General features: G+C 40.7%; 1 protein-coding gene across 2 annotated transcripts in view; it reads left to right on the forward strand.

Annotated features, from left to right (window-relative positions):
• NWD2 (NACHT and WD repeat domain containing 2) overlaps window positions 1-21,764 on the forward strand; it is a 168,800-nt gene that overhangs the window by 65,451 nt on the left and 81,585 nt on the right. Inside the window, exon 3 of one of the 2 annotated variants that reach the window (XM_025887474.2) lies at window positions 16,143-16,259. In XM_025887474.2, coding sequence (XP_025743259.1) covers window positions 16,143-16,259 — 117 coding nt within the window. Of the gene's footprint in view, window positions 1-16,139; window positions 16,260-21,764 lie in introns of those variants that run through there. The other variant, XM_073891518.1, reaches the window with a different exon arrangement.

Consider the following 21,764-nt stretch of genomic DNA (forward strand, 5'->3'; position numbering starts at 1 on the left):
GAGAGTGCTGTCTTGTCCCTGAGCTGGTGCTGGTGAGCGATCGCCATGTCTTCCTCTCCGGCTCTCTCCGTCCAGAGTGACGTGAAGAGAATTCTCTGGTTTGGGAACACTACTGTATCGGAGATGGAAGTCATCCTTCTCCCTTTTTCCAGTTTCTCAATTATTACCGTTTTCCCATCCAGTCTTGGCTTCTAGTGCATTCTTCACCCTTTACAATCTACAAACGGTCTCTTCCTGTTGATTTACCTGCCACGGTATTCCTTAGAAGTTCACCTTTTCATAGCAGCAATGTCTGCAACAGCCGAACTGTGGGAAGAGCCGAGATGCCCTTCAACAGATGAATGGATAGAGAAGATGGGGTCCATATAGACAGTGGAATATGACTCAGCCATCAGAAAGGATGAATACCCAACTTCTACATCAACACGGATGGGACTGGAGGAGATTATGCTCAGTGAAATAAGTCAAGCAGAGAAAGTCAATTATCATCTGGTTTCACTTAGTTGTGGAACATAAGGAAGAGCATGGAGGACATTAGGAGAAGGAAGGGAAAAATGAAGGGAGGGAAATCGGAGGGAGAGATGAACCATGAGAGACTATGGACTCCAAGAAACAAACTGAGGGTTTTAGAGGGGAGGGGGGTGGGGGGATGGGTTAGCCCGGTGATGGGTATTAAGCAGGGCATGTACTGCATGGAGCACTGGGTGTTAAACGAAAACAATGAATCATGGAACACTACATCAAAAACTAATGATGTACTGTATGGTGACTAACATAATATAATAAAATAAAATGAAATGAAAAAATTCACGTTTTCTTTCCATTTCACAAGGCTCTGTCTCTACTCAGCCTTCCGTTCCTTAATAGCTAAGTGACTATGGAAACCTTTTCCTGATCTTTCCCTATCCTGGGTGTTTGGTCTTCTGGGCCAGACTGTACACAGATGCTCAGATCCTCTTCCTGAAGCAGTATTTACCAGATTTAATTCATTCTTAGATGTATTTTTTTCCACATTTTTACTTGTCAGAAATCGAATTCATCTTACAAATGAAGGGTGTGTCGTGTTGTAATTGACAGTGCATTTCTTTTTTTAGTGGAACATACAGTATTGGAGCAACCTACAACTGATGTTTGCAGTTCAATAAAATATAGCACATTATGTCATTATGGGAGTTAGTGGCAACAGGGTGTATTTTTCTGTTAGACTAGGATTCAAATGCTAGGTTTGCAAATTACCAGTTCTGTGACTCTGGGCAAATTGCTTGATTTCTTTGACACGGGTGACCCTTCTGTAAAATGAGTGGGATAGTGTTTATCTTCCAGGATCGTTATGAGAAGTCATGAGATCACACAAAGCACCTGGCACATCGAAGACACTCAGCCATTGTTAATTTGTCACTGCTTCTCGCCTTTTTAAGTCTTTTCTCCTGGTGAAGAACCTAGTGTAATGAAATTATTTATGTGCATTTTTCTTTTGTCTTTCTGAGTACAGCAGACCTCTGACCAAAGGCATCTATCTGTCTGAGGGGTGCTTAGTGTCTAGTGCAGAAGGAATATAAATGGGGAGAATATTTAGGAAATATTATGTCACATACAAGAAAGACAAAAACCTTAAAGGTCAGGCTGTTGGCTTGAGAGAAGATCTCGCTAAATTCTTTTAATCATTTCCTTAGCACAGCAACCAGTACCGTAGGACTCTGAGCCTGGAGATCTAAAATATAGAGAAAAGGGCCCCATAAGGCAGAGCCAGAACCTACCCCATGTAGTCTCTGGGAGGATGGTAGAAGAAGAGAGAAAGGCAGTGTCAGTAGATGCACTTTTCCTTTCCTTACTCTGAGTTCTTCAGAAAAGGGGCTGTGGGTTAGATAAGTGAAAATAAGTGGGTGGATAGGTAGCACTAAGGGCATCTTGCCTCTGCTGTCTACTTAGGACTCCAGAAGGAGATGGCCATACAGTAATCAGCCCCCAACACACCCCACCACTGCCAGCAGACCCGGGTTTGGCCGCAGCACGGCCATGGCGGCAAGCAACCAGGAAGTTTAACTTTCCCCTGCTCCCCTCAATTATCGTGTGTCACATATGCTGAGTTAAGAGCCAACACCAGTCTCCATAACCAGGAGTGGTGGCTGCAAAAAAGGCCCATGGTGAATAAACTGGATGGAGCAGGGGCCCCAAGGCTTGCGGCGGTTCATCCACAGCAAGGGAAGTTGGCCTGGCTTGGCTGCCGAGCAACCCAAGGCTCTGACCAAGCTGAGAGGGAAAGACCAGTCCATGGGCGACAACTGCCCCAAGCCCAGCCATGATGCCAGCGACCAGGCAGACAGTGGGCATCACCTGGGGACTGTGCCCAAGAGCTCCATTTTCCCCCTTCAGGATCTGAGGTCATCTGGAGATCATCTTAGGGAAAAGGAAACAGGGAAGCCATGTCTTTTGAGAGACTCAGCATTTTGATCAAGGAGAGAAAAAGCACTTAAAGAGTCCTTGAAAACATCAGACTAAGGTTTAAACTGGACAGAACTGAAAGTTCACCTTGTCCTGTGAGCCAGAGGGTGGAGACTTGGACAGGAGGCACAAACTAGTCTTAGACAAAATGAAGAGGCCATATTCTCTGTGCACATCCAAGTTGTAGGTTAAGTGAAATTCCATGAGTCTTCTGTTAGCTTCACCTTGGGAATGATTCCTAAATTGAACAGCCACTTGGTCTCATGCCGAAGGTCCATCCATTGCTCCTCCACCACAGCCCTCTGATTCTGTCGAGCCGCATCTCCTGCTCTGTTCTTTTTTTCCTTCCCACTGTCTATGTGCTCACAAATCTCAGAATGCCTTTTGCCTCCTGAGTTGCCAGAATATATCATTGGCTTTATAATTGACAGGATATGTTGTGACGCCCTTGGTCTGTTCCCCACGTTGTCAACTCATCGCCCTTTTCCATTTCCTGTTAATCAAATGGTGCTTCTTTCTAAAGCGAGATGCCGTATCCTCTCATTCAATCACACGTTGTTTCACTCAGGCCAGCACTTCAATTTATCTTGCTCACTTCACATTTCAGTTCCATCCGTCAGCGCCTGGGCAGGTCTTAACCAAGTTCATATTCTGTGGAAGTCCGGTAAGTGAGTGACATCACCCTTCTCCCGTCCAGGAGCCAGTGGTGGAAAGGGGGAAGGAAGATTGATAGAGATGAGAAAGGGAGGCACCTTCATTGCTCCAGTGTAATTATAAGTGTTGGCTCGCCATTTCTGCAGCATGGGAGGGCTCTTCTGGAATTCTCACCCCTGACTTCCAAGACAGCGTTATCGTTCCTCCTTTACTTGCGTGCCCAGACAATCTTCTGCCTAATATTTCTCCTAAATATAGAGCCCTGGCACTGTGGGGAGCTCCAGAATTTACTTGGAGGAGCTCTACTTTGCTGGACATTTCATTCTGCTAAATTGTGGCTGGCTGATTACCCCAGTGCTGGAAATCACCCAAGAAGATTAGTCCTCCAGTAAGCAGAATGAGAGATCCTCATTTGCAGGTGACATTTAAGTGTCCTAGTTGGGTACAATCACCATGAAGCCTTTCTCGAATTCTTAACACAAGGCAGCTCTTTCTTCCCATCCTCACTTTTTATGTCTTGTAGCAGGGAGAGGACACCTTTAACAAGACGGCGCAGTAAAAAGAGCACTCACTTAAGAGATCTGTTTTGTCAATAATTAGTTATGAATCACTGAAAAAGTAACTTCAACTTGGTTTTCTTATCTTTAAAACAAAGTGCTTCTTGTGCTTGATTTTTGCTTTCTTTTGGCTTCCACAATGACGATGTCGTGACCTCCTCATCTCCATTTGGATAGGCTGTCAACATTTCTGTCTTTGCGGGGCGGTTTCATCTGGAAGTCCCTCTTCTCCAAAGAACAGTCTCCTATGCATTCAGCCTTCAAGTCCAGATTTCCTCACTGACGTCTACCCCCAAATCCCCAGGGCCAGATTTAGGTGATTGGTCCCATGGGCCTAATTTATTTATCCACAGACATTGACTGAGCTTCTCCTCTGCACTAGGCAGAGTTGTGGGCGCAGTGGATACCCTAGCATTGAAAACCAACCTAGTCTCTGCCTTCCTGGAGTTGTGAACAGTGATGACCGGAGTGCCACTGGCTGCAAAGGAAATATGGGGTGCCCTGGGCATGCACAACGGGAGGCTTCATCAAACCTCGAGGCATCAGGACGACTGCTGAGGAACTGATGTCTAAGCTGAATCCTGAAGAATGGGTAGATGGAGAGGCTCATGTGGAAAAGAAAACTTCAAGTAGAAGGAACCTATTTTCATAGGCAGATTTGGGAAAGAATGTCAACATTATGTTGTACTCACCGTCCACAAGGCACTCATTCTAAGTGCTGTGTGTACATTAACTTGTTTAATCATTGCCGTGAGCCTCATTGGTAAATTCCATCTCCTCCACTTCATTGCATGAGGACACGTAGAAATACAGAAGTAAATCACTGCTAGAGACCTCACAGCTGGTAAGGGGCAGAGGGAGGATTTGAACCAAGGCAGCGTGGTCCCACTGTCCAGGCTCTTAGTCACTGCACCAAAAAGCCTCTTGCATTTACACATTCACGAAAAGGTATATGGATAAGTACAGGTGTGTAAATGTAAGCATCTGTGTAAATGTATGTGCATGTATGAATGTATGGACATCTCAGTATACATTTATACAATTATACAAGCATGTGTGAAAAGTATATAAAGAGCTAGAGCATGAACAGTGAGGGAGAACATGATCCGAAATGAGGTTGGGGAGTTAGGGAGGGACTAGATCACAGAGGATCTCTTAAAGCAGGTCAGAGATTCTAGATTCTATCTTCAGGCTGATAGAATGCATAGGAAGCACCATCAAGTTAATAGTCCAGGTTCAAATCCCACCTCTACTCCTTGCTGCCTCTGGAACTTGGGACAGTTACTTCTCTATGCCTCATGTTTTTCATTTACAAAACAGAGATAATATTCCTATCTGATAAATAAGTTACTCTGTGTAGCGTCTGGTAGAGTAAGAGGAAGTCTTAGCTCTGGTGATCGGATCTTCATTTTAAAAAAGTTCCCTCTGCCTCAGTGTAGTGAATGGAGTAGATAGAGCAAGGAGAGAAGCAAGAAGGCACTGTAGGGACTCACAGTAGGAAGACAAGCACAGGTGCACACGGAGGGGGCATTCCAGAACAGTGGTTGCCGAAATCCCAGTGACGGGAACAGAGCCAACTTTGGGTTTTTCTCTCAGGCACATATTTTGTGGTGGGTGTGCTGCCACTGAAGGAAGCTGGTCCCTGGTTACAGCCTGGCTACTCTTGCTCTGTGGAGGGAGCTTCTCCAGCTGATTCTCAACACAGATGCAACCACAGTCGCCTCTGGCTTGTGGCTCTTTCTCTGCCCCCAACAACAACTCATACCCTTTCTCTGCCCACATGTTCATTAGGCCTAGAACATCAGAGGTCCTGCCTTAGTCCATGATTAGTTTTCTTTACTGGCCCATTATAATTGTTAGGGCTGTCCAGAGGCTCAGTCTCCCAAGACACAGAGGCCTCAGGTGTGAGCTGTTAGTCATCCTCAGGAGGCTTTGGGTGAAGCATCATCCTACATCTGGACTGTTGGACCCTCTTTCTGATGATTGTGTATGACCACTCTGGCCAGGCCATCCTCCCTGGGCTTGATTTAGCAACCCCACTTTCCCAGAAGAGCCTTAGTCATGTTCCCATAAATCTTAGTCCTGTTCCCATAAATCTTAGTCCTGTATCTCATGACCAAGAGAATAATTGCAAGGTGACCTAAAGTCAGTATTTGCTATATAGTTCTAGTAAAAGTGTGGCCATGGATGACGTGGAGCTGAAGAGAGTTGTCTTTTGTTTTGTTTTGTTTTGTTTTGTTTTGTGTATCCTATGCATCTCGGGGAAGTCATTCTAACCAGAGCGAGAATTACCATACCTCACCATACCATACCATACCATACCTCACCTCACCACTGGTAAACAGTATCTGGTGAACCTAGTCTGAAGTTAAAGACTCCTCCCTGTTTACCTTCTCCTGTAAGATGAACATTCTAGTTAACAGGACACAACTAAAAATCAAATGAGTGCTGTATTGACCTTGAAAGTTATGTCCATAGCATAGTAATGTTGCCCTCATTCAAAACTTTCTGTTGTGTGTTCTTTTGAATATTTCTAGTGGTGGCAGATAGGTTTGATTTTTTTGAAAGCATGGAAGGTCTTTTCAAAGCCACGTCTTATCATGTAAAGGCCGATAGGCTGGGAAAATACCATTTTTAATGAAAACAAATCAAACAATACAGTGACAAGAGTTTTTTCAATACAAACTGGGATAATTCCGGGCGCCTGGGTGGCTCAGTTGGTTAAGCAACTGCCTTCGGCTCAGGTCATGATCCTGGAGTCCTGGGATCGAGTCCCGCATCAGGCTGCCTGCTCGGCGAGGGGCCTGCTTCTCCCTCTGACCCTCCTTCCTCTCATGTGCTCTCTCTCTCTCTCTCTCATTCTCACTCTCTCAAAATAAATAAATAAATCTTTTTAAAAAAAATGGGATAATTCCTACAGAGGAAATTGTGGGTGGTGGCAGAATCCTTGGAATGGATGAGTAGCCTCCCATTAGAATAATTTTGAGAAACAGCATTCATTTCAGTGCTGCATTTATTCAAAAACAAAATCAGTCACATCGCCTCTGTAGTTACATTTTTGTTTTGCATTCAGGTAGTGTCTTATAGCATGGGAAAATTGAGAAGGAAAATATTTTGGAAAATATTTAAATTCAAAGGCTTTTTCTGAAGAAATGATAGTGTGAAGCCGTTATGAATTCACATTGACCTTTTTTGGGGGGTAAATCATGAGGTCATTATTTGTTTCTTACAGGTCGCTTTATTGTTTGGTTATCTGGGTATTTAAATGGCTAGGTCTGATTCAAGTTGCAAAATTTGTTAGGGCCTTTATTTGCCGGCTTTTTGTTTTCAGACCAATTCAGGACATAATCATGATTAATTAGCCTCCCTAAGAATATTTTAAAGCAAGTCCAATGGTTTTAAGTAAAAAAAGATAAATTACTTTCCTGGGTGTTATACTTAATGATGAAATAAGTAAAGGCACATAAAATGTGCTGTCAACAAGTTAGTATTCCAATAAATAGTAAATTAGATTCAGTGTCTGCAGTGCCTGGACATTAGGCTAAAAGCTAAACTTAATTTTTGTAAGTATATAATAAATCTTGTCTTGTTGAGCACTTTGGATTCCAACTGCTTTTTGGCAGTTATTGATCATGCAGATCTATGACAAATTTGCTTGCCCAAAATGGTGTTTTGTGTTGCATAAGTTAGATGTTTCATTTATTTATTTACTCTCTGCCTTCATGGTTGCTTGATCTTATCCTTTTTCATCATTTTCTGCCTATAAAGATGTTTGAGAAAGAATAATTTAAGGGAGAAAAGCTGGAAGCAGGAGGACATTTAAACAAAGTGACCAAAGTAAGGTGACCTGGAATTAGAAAGGCCTGGACGAGGGCCGGGGTGGCCAAACTTGAAGTAACAGGGACAAAAACTATTGCAAAAGACTTCCACTGGTGGCAGATAAATCACGTGACCCTTAGGCTTCTATTTAAAAATATTGTTTTGATTTTTACCCTGGTCATTTATTCCACATATATTTCGTTAGATCTTATTGTTCACTCTTAATATACTAGGTGCTTGATTTAAACATCTGTTCTTGCACTCAGTTCTGCTATGAGGAGGGGATGTGAGACCTGTAGAAAATCACAATACTCAATAGATGTACAAAGTGTCATTGAGATGTAATTCACCTACCACAAAATTCTCCCATTCAAAGTGTGCGATTCAGTATGTTTTAGTATGTTCACAGTTGTATAAGCATTCTGATTTTATAACATTATCATCGCCTCAAAAAGAAACCCTGTGCTCTTTGGTTAACACTCTCAAATTAGCCCAGTCCCCTTCCCTCCCTGCTCTAGCTGACCACTAATCTATTTTTTATCTCTGTAGATTTGCATGTTCTAGACATTTCATATACATGGAATCACACAACAGATTCCTTTGTGACTAGCTTCTTTTACTAAGAAGAAGGTTTTCAAGTTTCATCCATATCCTAGCATCAGTATTTGACTACTTTTTATTGCTGAATAATATTCCACATATGGATATACTACATTATATTTATCCATTAATAGCGTGATGGACATTTGGACTGTTTCCACTTTCTTAGCTACTATGAATAATGTTGCTATGAACACTCATGTGCAAGTTTTTGTGCAGACCATATGTTTTCATTTATCTAGGAGAACTGTAAGATCATGTGGTAACTGTTTAACTATTTGAGGAGCTGCCAGGCTGTTTTCCAAAATGACTGCACCATTTTGTATTCCCACCAACAATGTAGGACATTGCTCCACATTTTCACTAACACTTGTTATCAGTCCTGTTTGTGATAGCCATCCTAGTGGGTGTGAAGTGTTATCTCATTGTGGTTGATTAGCACATTTCCCTGATGACTAATGATACTGAGCATCTTCTCATGTGTTTATTGGCAATCTGTATATGTTCTGTGAAGAAATGTCTACTCAAATCTTTTGTCCATTTTCAGTCAGGTTGTCCTCTTATTATTGAGTTGTAGGAGTCCCTTATATATCCTAGACGGTAATGCCATTATCAAATAGGGTCCTCTTTTTACTTTCTTGATAATGTCTCTTGAAGCACAAAACTTTAATTTTGTGCAAGTCCAATTTATCTCTCTTTATCTTTGGTTACTTGTACGTTGCTGTCCTATCTAAGAAACCATTGCCAAATCCAGGTTCACAAAAATTTGCGCCTGTGTTTTCTATAAAATTAGTTTTATAGTTTTAACTCTTAAGTGTATGTCTATGATCTGTTTCAAGTTAGTTTTATATATGGTGTGAGGTAGGGTGTCAAACTTCATTTTTTTTTTGCATGTGGATATCCAGTTGTCCCAATACCATTTGTTGAAAAGACGAGCCATTCCTCATGAATTGTTTTGGCACCCATGTTGAAATTTGTTGACCATAAGTGTGAGGATTTACTTCTGGATTCTCAGTTTTATTCCACTGAATATCCTTATGCCAGTACCACACTGTTATAATTACTTTGTAGTGAGTTTGAATCTGGAAGTGTGAGTCCTCCAACTTTGTTCTTCTTTTACAAGATCGTTTTAGCTATCCCAGGTCTCTTGAATTCCCATATGAATTTTAGGATCAGCTTGTCAATTTCTGTGAGTAAGCCAGTTGGAAGTTTTATAGTGATTGCACTGAATCTAAAGATTAATTTGGGAAGTATTAACATCTTAAGTCTCCCAATTCATTTACTTGGGATGTCTTCCAGTTTACTCAGATCATCTTTAATTTCTTTCAATAGTGTTTTGTAATTTTAAGAGTATAAATTTTACATTTCTTTTGTTAATTCTGTTCCTGAGCTTTTTATTCTTTCTGGTGGTCTTTTTAAATGGAATTGTTTGCTCATTGTTCGTGTGCAGAAGTACATTTGGTTTTTGTATATTGATCTTATATCCTACAACCTTGTTCAACTCATTAGTTCCAACATTTTTTTTTTTTTACAGATTTTATTTATTTTAGAGAGAATGAGAGCATGCAAGTGGGGGGTGGGGGACAAGGGGAGTGACACAGCAGGGAGAGGGAGGAAGAGGGAAAGAATCCCAAGCAGACTCCATGTTGAGCCTGGAGCCTGATGCAGAGCTCAGTCTCATGACCCTGAGATCATGACCTGAGCCAAAACCAAGAATCAGACGCTTACCCAACTGAGCCACTCAGGCGCCCTTAGTTCCAACATTTTTTAGTGGTTTTCTTAGGATTTTTAATATATAAGATTGTATCATCTATGAATAAAGATAGATCTACTTCTTCCTTTCCTATCTGTATGCATTTTCTTTGTTTTTCTTGCCTAATTGCCCTGGCTGGAACCTCCAGTACAGTGTTGAATAGAAGTGGTGAGAATGAACAGCCTTCTCTTGTTCCTTGTCTTAAGGGGAAAGCTTTCATTTTTTATTAAGTATGCTGTTAGATGTAGTTTTGTTTGTTGTTGTTGTTTTTTCCCCATGTATGCCCTTTATTCAGGTTGGGGAAGTTAAGTTCTATTCCTGGTTTTTTGTGTTTTCATCATAAAGGGTGTTTGATTTTGTCAAATTTATTGTTTTTTCTGTCTCTGTTAAGATTGACCATTTGGTTTTTGCCCTTTATTCTATTGATATATAGTGTGTTACATTAGTTAATTTTCTGATGCTAAGCCAACCTTGCATTCCTGGGATAAATACTACTTAGTTGTTTTGTATAATATTTTTCATATGCTGCTGGATTAGGCTTTCAAGTATTCTTGAAAACACTTGAATATTCTAGTATTATCTCCTTTTATATTCACGAGATAGTGCTCTGTCATTTTCGGCTGCCTTTGGTACTAAGATCATACTGGTCTCATAGAGTAAGCTGGGAAGTGTTCTCTCCTCTTCTATTTTGGAAGACTGAAAAATTGGTAGAATTCACCAGTGCATCCATCTGGACCTATGCTTTTCTTTTAAATCACTAATCTTTTTTCACATTTCTGTTGACATTTTTTGTTTTGTCTTGAGTCTGTTTATGTGACTTGTCTCTCTCTAGGTATTTGTCCATTTCATCTAAGTAATCTAATCTATTGGAATACAGTTGTTCATAGTATTCTCTAATAATCCTTTATTTCTATAAGGTCAGTAGTAGTAGTGGCCTCTCTTTCACTCATGGTTTTGGTAATTTGAGTCTTCTCTTTTTTTTTTTAAGATTTTATTTATTTGTCAGAGAGAGAGAGAGCACAGGTAGGGGGAGCGGCCGGCAGAGGGAGAAGCAGGCTCCCCACTGAGCAAGGAGCCCTATGCGGACCTTGATCCCAGGACCCTGAGATCATGACCTGAGCTGAAGGCAGATGCTTAACCAAGAGCGTCCCTTCTCATTTTTTTTTAATCCAGCTAAGTTTTGTCCATTTTGTTCTCTTCAAAGAAGCAACTTCTGTTTTCATTGATTTTTTTCTATTGGTTTTTCTGTTCTCTGTTCATTAATGTCTATTATCTATTATTTCCTTCTGCTAACTTTAGCTTGCTCTTCTTTCTCTATTTTTTATTTAAATTCAGTTAGCCAACATATAGAATATTATTAGTTTCAGATGTAGAGTTTAGTAATTCATCAGTTGCCAAAACACCCAGGGCTCATCACATCACATGCCCTCCGTAATGCCCATCACCCAGTTACCCCATCACCCCACCCACCTCCCCTCCAGCAAGCCTCAGTTTCTTTCCCATAGTTAAGAGTTTCCCATGGTTTGTCTCCCTCTCTGATTTCTTCCCATTCCATTTTTCCATCCCTTCCCCTATGATCCTCTGTATGGTTTCTTATATTCTTCATATGAGTGAAACCATATGATAATTGTCTTTCTCTAATTGACTATTTTGCTCAGCATAATACCCTCCAGTTCCATCCATGTCGATGTAAATGGTAAGATTTCATCCTTTCTGATGGCTAATATTCCATTGTGTGTGTGTGTGTGTGTGTGTGTGTGTATTTACATATATATACCACATCATCTTTATCCATTCATCTGTCGATGGACATCTGGACCCTTTCCGTAGTTTGGCTATTGTGGACAGTGCTGCTGTGAACATTGGGGTGCAGGTGCCCCTTCAGATCACTGCATTTGTATCTTTGGGGTAAATACCTATTAGTGCAATTGCTGGGTCATAGGGTAGCTCTATTTTTAACTTCTTGAGGAACCTCCATACTGTTTTCTAGAGTGACTGTACCAGCTTGCATTCCCAGTAGTTTAAAAGGGTTCCCCTTTCTCTGCATCCTTACCAACACTTGTTGTTTCCTGTCTTGTTCATTTTTGCCATTCTAACTGGTATAAGGTGGTATCTCATTGTGGTTTTGATTTGTATTTCCCTGATGGCTAGTGATGTCAAACGTTTTTTCATGTGTCTGTTGGCCATTTGTGTGTCATCTTTGGTGAAATGTCTGCTCATGTCTTCTGCCCATTTCTTGACTGGATTATTTGTTTTTTGGGTGTTGAGTTTGAGAAGTTCTTTATAGATCTTGGATACTAGCCCTTTATCTCATATGTCATTTGCAAATATCTTCTCCCATTCCATAGGTTGCCTTTTAGTTTTATTGACTGTTTCCTTGACTGTGCAGAAGCTTTTTATCTTGATGAAGTCCCAATAGTTCATTTTTGCTTTTGTTTTCCTTGCCTTTGGAGACATGTCTAGCAAGAAGTTGCTGCCCCCGAGGTCAGAGAGGTTGTTGCCTGTTTCTCCTCTAGGATTTTGATGGACTCCTGTCTCACATTTAGGTCTTTCATCCATTTTGAGTCTACTTTTGTGTATGGTATAAGGAAATGGTCCAATTTCATTCTTCCACATGTGGCTGTCCAATTTTCCCAACACCATTTGTTGAAGAGACTGTCCTTTTTCCGTTGGATATTCTTTCCTACTTTGTCGAAGATTAGTTGACCATAGAGTTGAGGGTCCATTTCTGGGTTCTCTATTCTGTTCCATTGATCTGTGTGTCTGTTTTTGTGCCAGTACCATTCTGTCTTGATGATTACAGCTTTGTAACAGAGCTTAAAGTCCGGAATTGTGATGCCACCAGCTTTGGTTTCCTTTTTCAACATTCCTCCAGCTATTCGGGGTCTTTACTGGTTCCATACAAATTTTAGGATTGTTTGTTCCAGCTCTGTGAAAAATGTCGATGGTATTTTGATAGGGATTGCATTGAATGTGCAGACTGCTCTGGGTAGCATAGACATTTTAACAATATTTATTCTTCCAACCCATGAGCATGGAATAAGTTTTTCCCTTTATGTCTTTCTCAATCTCTATTAAGGTTGAAAAATAATTGGTTTGAGATCTTTTTAATATAGATGTTTATAGTTAAAAATTTCCCTCTAAGTACTACTGTAACTGCATCCCCTAAGTTTTGGTATTTTGTGTCTTCATCCATCTCAAAGTATTTTTTTAATTTCCCTTGTGATGTCTTCTTTGACCCTTTGATTAGAAGTATGTTGATTTCGGGTGCCTGGGTGGCTCAGTTGGTTAAGCGATTGCCTTAGGCTCAGGTCATGATCCTGGAGTCCCGGGATTGAGTCCCGCATCGGGCTCCCTGCTCAGTGAGGAGCCTGCTTCTCCCTCTAACCCTCCCCCCTCTCATGTACTCTCTCTCTCTCATTCTCACTCTCTCAAAATAAATAAATAAATCTTTAAAAAAAAAAAAGAAGCATGTTGATTTCCATATATTTATGAATTTCCCAGATTTATTACTGATTTTTAATGTCATTGCCTTGGGTTCAGAGAACATACTTTATTTCATTTAAATCCAGCTTAGTTTATTGAGGGTTGTTCTAGGATCTAATATATGTTCTATCCTGGACAATGTTTTATGTGTACTTAAGAATGTATATTCTGTAGTTCTATAAATATATTAGATCTAGTTAGTTTATAATATTGTCCTAGTCTTCTACTTTTTAACTGATCTTCTTCCTAGTCATTCTTTCCTTTATTGTATGTGGGATATTTAAGTCTCCACCTATTACAGTTGAATTGTCAGTTTTTACCTTCATTTCTGTCAGTTGAATTTAATGTATTTTAAGATGGTTATTAGTTGTATATACATTTATAATTGTTACATCTTCCTGATGGATTGACCCCTTTATCATTATAAAATGTCCCTCTTTATTTCTGGTTACATTTTGTTTTAAACTCTCTTGCCTGATATCAGTAGTCATGCGAGCTTTCTTATGGTTACTGCTTGCATGATACATCTTTTTCCATCCTTTCACTTTCATCCTGTTTGAATCTAAAGTGTCTTGCCTATGGACTGCACATAGTTGGATCTTGTTTTTAATCCAGTCTGTCAGTCTCTGCTCTGATTGGATTAATTCATTCACACTTAATGGTGTTAATATAGTTGGATTTACATCTGCCATTTTACTTCTTTTTTCTTATATCTTTGTGTTCCTCTGTTTCTTTTACTTTTTTGTTTTGTGTTAAGTGAACATATTCTAGTGTGACATTTTAATTCTTTTAATAATTTTTTCACTAGTTTGAGTTATTTTCATATAGTTATTCTTAGTTATTCTAAGTTATTAGTTATTATAAGTTCATAGTTATTCTAAGACACATCATATCAGAATCTACTTATAATTTATACCAACTAAATCCAGTGAGCTATAGAAAGATTACTCCTTTATATCTCTATTCCCTTTTTGTGTATGTGACATTTGTATGTGTTACAAATCCAGTTATATTGTTATAATCATATAATTTTAGGTGAGAGACAAGCAGGTATATATTTATAGCTTTTGTGATATTATCCTTTATATCATTTATATTTACCATTTGTTTCTCTTCATTTGTTTTAAATCAGACCTTTCTTCAGGTATGTCCAAACGGTGTCAGCCACAAGGATGGAGAGCAGGCTCTGTGAAGGATTATCAGTTTGTGCACAGCACAACTAAGAGTTAGCATTCACATTGCAGATTTGTGTGTTTGACAGTTTATTGGTAGATGGCCAAAATGGCTTGTCCTAACGACCTCCGTGATTTATGGTTCTCCCAAATGAAGGTTTCTGTGATGGTGAAGTGCTCTGTATCTGTGCTTTCCACCGTGAGAGTCTTGAATTAATTTTAATTTCTATTTAATTTTAAATAGCCGTAGCTACAGGCACTCATATGGGACACTGAAGTTAGCGTTTCAGATGGCCCCTTCCTTGATACTGTGGTTAAACCTTCTAAGGTAGATTAAAGGGAAGAGCCCCCCCCAAATATATGATAGTTTCATTTATTATAAAACTTACAGACTGGACCATGGGAATATTATTTTAAAAAGTTGTTATATCTTTATCAGCCATCTAAAAACTCAGATGCAGATAGACAAAATCTGATGCAAACACAGCCATGCAGGGCCATGGCCAAGAGATGGAAAGAGCACAGAGTCCCTGAGGTCTGCTTAGGGCACAAGGGAGGACCCATGCTCCGTCCTTCCATCACACTAAATGCCATACAGCCAGTAAGGAGGGGAGGGTCTTTTTCAGCTTGTGGGAAACAAAGGAAGGAAATCTTCAAAGCTACAATTGGAAACTTTTACTTTATGCAGAACAGCGGTTGAGTAAAGGGAATGAAACCCATATTGCTCTTCGTAGCTGATTTTTCAAAGAGTGTGCTTGTAAATGTCTTTACAGACTCTCAGAATCTTCCCTCATAGTCTTTGAAGTAAGGAGATTGAAGACCCTCTTATCCTCACTTCTCATTAAGGCATACCACCTTTCATTGTTTCCAATACATGGTTTTCAGACATGTCTTGATGAAAGCCAAACTGCTTTCAGATGAAACAAACATAAACAAAATGTCTATCCCCATGGGATAAAGCATCATAACAGGTTTTTTTTTTAGGTTTTTTTATTTTTTTAAGAAAGTTCAATGTTTGCCTTTAGGTCAGTATATTAATTACCATTGTGCTTTTCCCTTCTCATTTTTTTTTTTTTAGATTTTATTTATTTGCGAGGGAATGTGCACAAGAGGGGGGGTCAGAGGGAGAAGCAGACTCCCTGCTGAGCAGGGAGCCGGATGCGCAGGGTTTGATCCCGGAACTCCAGCATCATGACTTGAGCAGAAGGCAGATACTTAACTGACTGAGCCACCCAGGCCATGCCTCCCATGTTAAGATACACAGTAACAGTATACACTGTTTTTTGTCTCAGATAATGTGGTAACCATATCCCAGGTGCTTCCAAACACTTTTTTTGAAATCCTGTTACCATTTCAATATGATGAAAGCCTGCCCTGCAAAGTCTCTGACATTTAACATTGCAGTTTTCTCTGGGGCCATGTCAACAGTATAATAAGGAAAAAAAGAAATTATGATGTTCATCCCTAGCCCATCGTGGAATAAAAAATATACCTATTTGAATAGATCTTAAACATAATTTTCCCTCGTAAGGGAAAACATGCTGCAAAGAGAAAAGTTAAATGTCACATTAGCTTAACATTGTAAAAGAGAATAAAGCCCACAGGTAAATGAAGTTTTCCTGCGGGTAAATTAATGCTGCCTCATCCATTGATTCCCAGGTCATAGATCTCTACTGGGGCATCGATGAAGACGAATGGGACAGCCCGGAGCTCCAGAAGACCCGCATGAAGCTGCTGGAGGACTGTTTGAAAACTTCTGCAGGTCCATGTTTTGTTGTGGGTATAAAAAAACTAATGCTTTATACAAAATTGTAGATGACTGTGAGAATTGTTGTGGATGTGTGACTCTTAAGGACTTTTTTACTTATTTTGAATGAGGAAAAAATACTGCCTTTTCTGTGTCTATTTAAAACCTTTAAACTGTCTCCTTGCCCTCAACATGTGAGAACAAAACCTTCAGCCTTCCATAAGCAGCACTGCAAATTAATGGTGAATAATTTGAAATGGTAATCTAAGGGGTGACTGGGGGTTGATGACAACTTCTACAACACCTACAGCCTGATTTTCCTCACGCTGTGTAATGTGTTCGATCACAGTGTCGCCATGTCTGGCCACTAGAATTTTTGGCAGTTTTTTAACACAGTGACTGAAACATTGTTAAAGTCAACCAATATACGATGTCAGATCCACCAGCAGAAAGTGATGCCCTGTGGGGTGAAAAAATTTGTCTTTAGAGTGATCTTCAGCTAAATGTTCATTAAAAGCTACAAATTAACAAGATTTTTCAAGTGGAACCTTATTTACCAAAGAATACCCACTCTTCTATCTAAACACAGTGGTAGTAAGATAAGTAGGTCGTTCTATAGCAGGTGATGGTGTAAAATCACTGTCTGCATTTAGCTTAAAAAAGAACCTTATCCTGAATCCAGACAGATTCTAGTAATTGATACAGAAGTTGCCCCTCTTAACACAGGATGTTGGGAGGCTGATGGAGGAGCGTTGAAATTACTAGTGAATGCTTCAAGGAAACTCTCATACAATTAAAAGCTAGGTTTGGTGTATCAAGAAGAGTTTTCAGTGTTTATTTGTGTATCTGTTAAGCTCCACATAGGATTAAGAAGACAGAGATGCTATCAGAAATCTGACCAGTTGGTGGTGAAGTTCTTAGGATAATAAAGTACATAAAAGCTCTATAACATTTTTAGTATCAGTATGTAAATTATTCACCCACTACTTATTGAATGCTGCTGGGCCAGGAATGGCTCTTAGTGCTGGGGGTATGGTAGGCTGACCCACATGATTTGGTTATTTTGTGTGCCACTTAGAATTTAACCTTAGATTTGAACTAAGAAGATAAAACTTTTAGAGCTTGCTTGCATGCTTAGTTGGGGTCAAAGGGAGAGGGCAGGCAAAGATGAAGGAAATAAGGAAAATCATAAGTGCTATGGAGAAAAATACAAAAAGAAAGGAGAAGGCCTCACTGATAGAGTGAGGGAAGACCCATGAGGGGAGATAAGAAAGGGGAAAAGAAAGAACCAGGTAGATTTCCAGACCAGAATGCCCCAGGGAAAGAAGATGGGACCATGCCTGGCATGTCAACGGAATAGTATGAGCATGAGGGGAGAGGACTGCAGAGGAGGCCCTGTCTTGGGCTTTAGCATCTTGAAGTTGGTTACAGAGATTTTGCCTTCAGTGACCTGAGAAGCCACAGAGTATTTTGAGCAGAGGACTGAAGTGATCTGACGTATTTGAAGGCCCCCCCATGGCTTCCAGGTGTAGGATAGAGGGCAGAGCATGGAGCCCCCCTAAATGTTAATGCAGGAAGCCCAACAAAAACACATGGCTTAGGGGGTTGAAGAATGGACATCTAAAAACAGTGACAACACAGAAAGTCCTGAAAGCCGTATTAGATATCGGAAGATCTAGTAGTGGTAGGGGTTTAAGACTTTTTCCATGGGTCTTCAGAGGATAGACTAGGACCAGCAGATGGAAAGTACATGGACACAAGTTTCAGTGCCGGGTGAAGAAGTTGGAGGATTCAGCATTCACTGGTTTTGGGGTCTCACAGATCCCTGGGGTCTGACGTTTCATAGCTGCGTGATAGTGGAGGAGTTTCCTTACTACCCTGAGCCTCGGTATCTTGATCGGTGAACTGGAGATGATGATGATCATTGTCTAGCTCCTGGGGTCATTCTGAAGATGAAATGAAACTCCAGTTTGTAATGTCTCACCTACAGCAATCCACAGCAAGTGTTCGTTGTTACTTGTGGTAATCACTGTTACCTCTCAAAACCATTTAAAGATGAAATCACCTGGCCCAAATTGTAATGAGTGCATCACCAAGAAAGTTGTCCTCAAAGGAGAGAATACAATGCAGTCCAGCAGGGGACTGCCAGAGAAGAGATTCAAACAGTGGAAGACAAGTCAGACCGGGTTCCATGATGCTTGGAAGCTAGATTTGGGAGGTATGCCCTGGGAAGTCACCCTTGTGATGCTCTACACAGCTCTGTCCTGATCCAGCCTCAGAAATTCAGGAATGAGAGAGACATTCTCCCCTCTTTTATCTCCCTGTGGCGTGTCCTACCCAAACTAACTAAAATTAGTCATGGCCATTAATTCTAACAATTTGCCGGTAGGGGAGTGAATAAAGCCTGCAAGTTCCAGCAGGTTCTGAGAGTAGAGGTTAAGTGATGGCACATCAGAAACAGCTTCATTGAGTGTAAACAAACGATTTATCCCTCCTCCTGCTCACTGCTACATGTTGAAACTCACGGCAACCACGATGAAACCCTGTGGATACAGCTCGGATTATTCACCCTAGTGATCCTAAATCAGGCAAGAGTTAACCTCACTTCTTATGGGAAATAGTACATCTCTTCCTTCCTTTCCTGTTGTAACTATGGTAACAGCAGGCGTCTCGGTATCGCTTTTGAGCTTCAGTTTCCTTGCCCCGTGCTCCCTTATGGTACTTCTAGAAATCATGATGACCCCTGTGGGTTGCAAAGCACGGCATATTATTTTCCCTAATGCTAAAGTTTTTGGCAAGAAAATTCACTGTTGCTGAATGGCAAGGTTTTTATATTTTCAGAGGCTTTACAGATATGTTACAGATAAATTCAGGAACCAAACAACGCTTTCCTTTTAAGTACCCAGGGAGCTAAGGCCCAAAAGGAACCTGGACTTAAAGGTTACATGTGCTTGGCTCTTTCCAGCTTCCTTTCCTACGAGTCGTCCTTTGGGATGTGGCCTGAGGTCGTAGAGGCAGGCAGACTGTGCCTGTTCATCCTACACAGCTGTCTGTACACTGGTTTTTGATCACAAGGATGAGATGGACTACGGGGCCTGTCCCTGTGCCCAGTTCCACCCTCAGAGGATTGGCTCAGGAGACATGTCATACTGAGAATACATCACTTTCTTGTAGGAAAGCACCCACAGTGGGGACAAACCCAGAAGTTTTATTTCACACCCCGAGTTAGAGCTCTGGACAGGGCAGTTAACTAACCTCACCATGCTTTAAAATGGGGAAATAATAACTGTAAATGACAAGTAAATGTTGAATAAATACCAAAGGTTTGTTGTAGGAACCAAATGTGATAGGAGTCCTTTATAAAGGGCTACACAGCCATTAGTTATTATTAAGTTGTGATTTAAGTTATTTTCAAATGAGAATAAAAATGTTTTTACTCATAATGGACATTTCTGTGACGCTGGAAAATTTTCCCTTTGAAAATGATGATAGTCTAAATGTAGAAGAGCACTAGGACTTGATTCACACCATCAGATATTAAAGTCATATATTAAAGGGTTTTTGAGTTCATTCTTAACAAATGTTGTAAAATGTAGAGAGTGTGTATTCATTTGCTAGATAGGAATTTGCTGGAATGTACTTAAACCATTGTCTGCCCCGGAGGAGGGATTTTGACCAGGACTGCTCCTAACAGGAAGACAGCCTACAGTTGAGGTCAGAGTCCTTATCTACAGAGAATGGCCTCAGCCCCTCCCCCGCGAAGTATGGAAAGGTCGGCAGAATGTTCCCCACCAACCTGCCCCAGCCACCTAGTCCCTAAAAACTCCTTGTGAAGGGGGAGAGGAGTATTGTCTTTTGCAGAGAGCAGAGTTCTCTCATCCCTGCCCCTTCTTCATGATGTGTGTTGATGGAGAGGATGGGTTTTCGTCTTGTCATCCCTTCCAGATTTGAAGTACCTCAAAAGAATTTCTTGTGACATTCGACCCCTGACCCTGGACCTTAGGTGAAGTCCTGTCTCTTGGCCAAAGTTGATAAAAACAACTACTCTGCTGGCTTGAAGAACTGGGGGTTTGAAAGCTTCCTCAGAGAATTAAGGGAGCTGCCCCCAAGTGTGTAGGAGCTGTGGGGGATGCAGACAGCGCCTCACTCCATCCCTCAGTCCAGAGTGGATGATGGAGAGATTTCCCGACGGAAAGCTGTTGGTAGGCGGCCCCAGGGAGGGAGTCAAGCCAGGCCGTGCAGGGAACCAACACAGGGAGTTCCGGTTACTACTGACTGAGACAGGTAAGAGAAGATTCCAGGACCTCACACTCAAAGGGGCATTCCCTGTATCTTAGAGTCAGGCCAAAGAGAATGCCGCCTGTGGTAGGCTTTGTCAATTCCCAGAAGTCTCAGGGAGCCAAAGCCCATATAGCATCCTCACCGAGGGGACCGAATACAAACAGACATAATTTGTCGGCATTGGATAGAGAAGCAGCTGAGACCAAAAGAATGGGACTACTGCCATCATTCTTACCTGAGTGTAAGTGGATGCCCGGACTTCCACACCCCACCCCTACGCGCCCCCTGCCGTCGGCGGCATAGATGCTACAAGCAGAGGGCAGGCCCCACTCTTGCCCGCCACAGGCAGCTCCTGGCAGCCACACCGGACCATGCACAAAGTGGGAAGAAGGAAACTCGGAAACAGACATTTTCAGCTGGGCTAAATTTCAAACCAGAAGGACGAAAACAGAAAGGGTTGGACTGAGAAATCTATCATTACTGAGCAATTTTAAGTTTTTCCACTAAGCAGGGGAGTAAAGATGAGACAAAGCAAGGTCCATAGTTGTTACTGGTAAAAATTAAACCTTCCCATATTTGTACATCCCTGAGGGACACTATTGAATGAAACCTACAGCATAGAGATCAGTTCTTTATCACCTGTGTCCCCACTTCCCTTCAAAATTACATTATGCTGCCTTAATGGTTCAGATTCAGTGTAGTTTTTTAAAGTAAATTTCAATTAGGGAAAACTATACAGTGAGAGTTCTGAAATCACTGAATTTGAAAGACTGTGTTCTTACAACAGTTGAGCTTTGGAAAATATTGTGTCCATATTCCATTATACGATTGATTTACCATTTTAGGTATACTAAATTAAATACAAACATGAAAAAATAGAAGTCTTGGTTTGTACTTAAGTAAAATGTGCCGGGTTTTGTATGATTTAGTTCTCCTCTTTGTAAGTATAGGTTTACTAACCAAAACGTACTAAACATCGAAAAATAGTTGTTGATCTGAACTGGAAAAATCATTTAAATTAATCCAGATTTTTTTAAGTACTTTCTTTAAAAAACTAAATAAAAATCTAAAACCTTAGTTTTTCATATGAAGACTTTTTTTTTTATAAAATTAAGCTTGTCCAGTTGAAATCAACTAGTCATCATAGCTCGAAAATAGGTTCCAGTTAGGTTCCAACAATAAATTACCTCATCATCACCAAAGGAATGTTAACAATGGGCAAACCTTGAAAATTATTACTGAAAAGACTGTTA

The sequence above is a fragment of the Callorhinus ursinus genome, unplaced genomic scaffold (assembly GCF_003265705.2).
Source record: "Callorhinus ursinus isolate GAN/ISIS: 27379988/994484 unplaced genomic scaffold, GSC_fseal_2.0 scaffold4, whole genome shotgun sequence".
Taxonomy (NCBI): domain Eukaryota; kingdom Metazoa; phylum Chordata; class Mammalia; order Carnivora; family Otariidae; genus Callorhinus; species Callorhinus ursinus.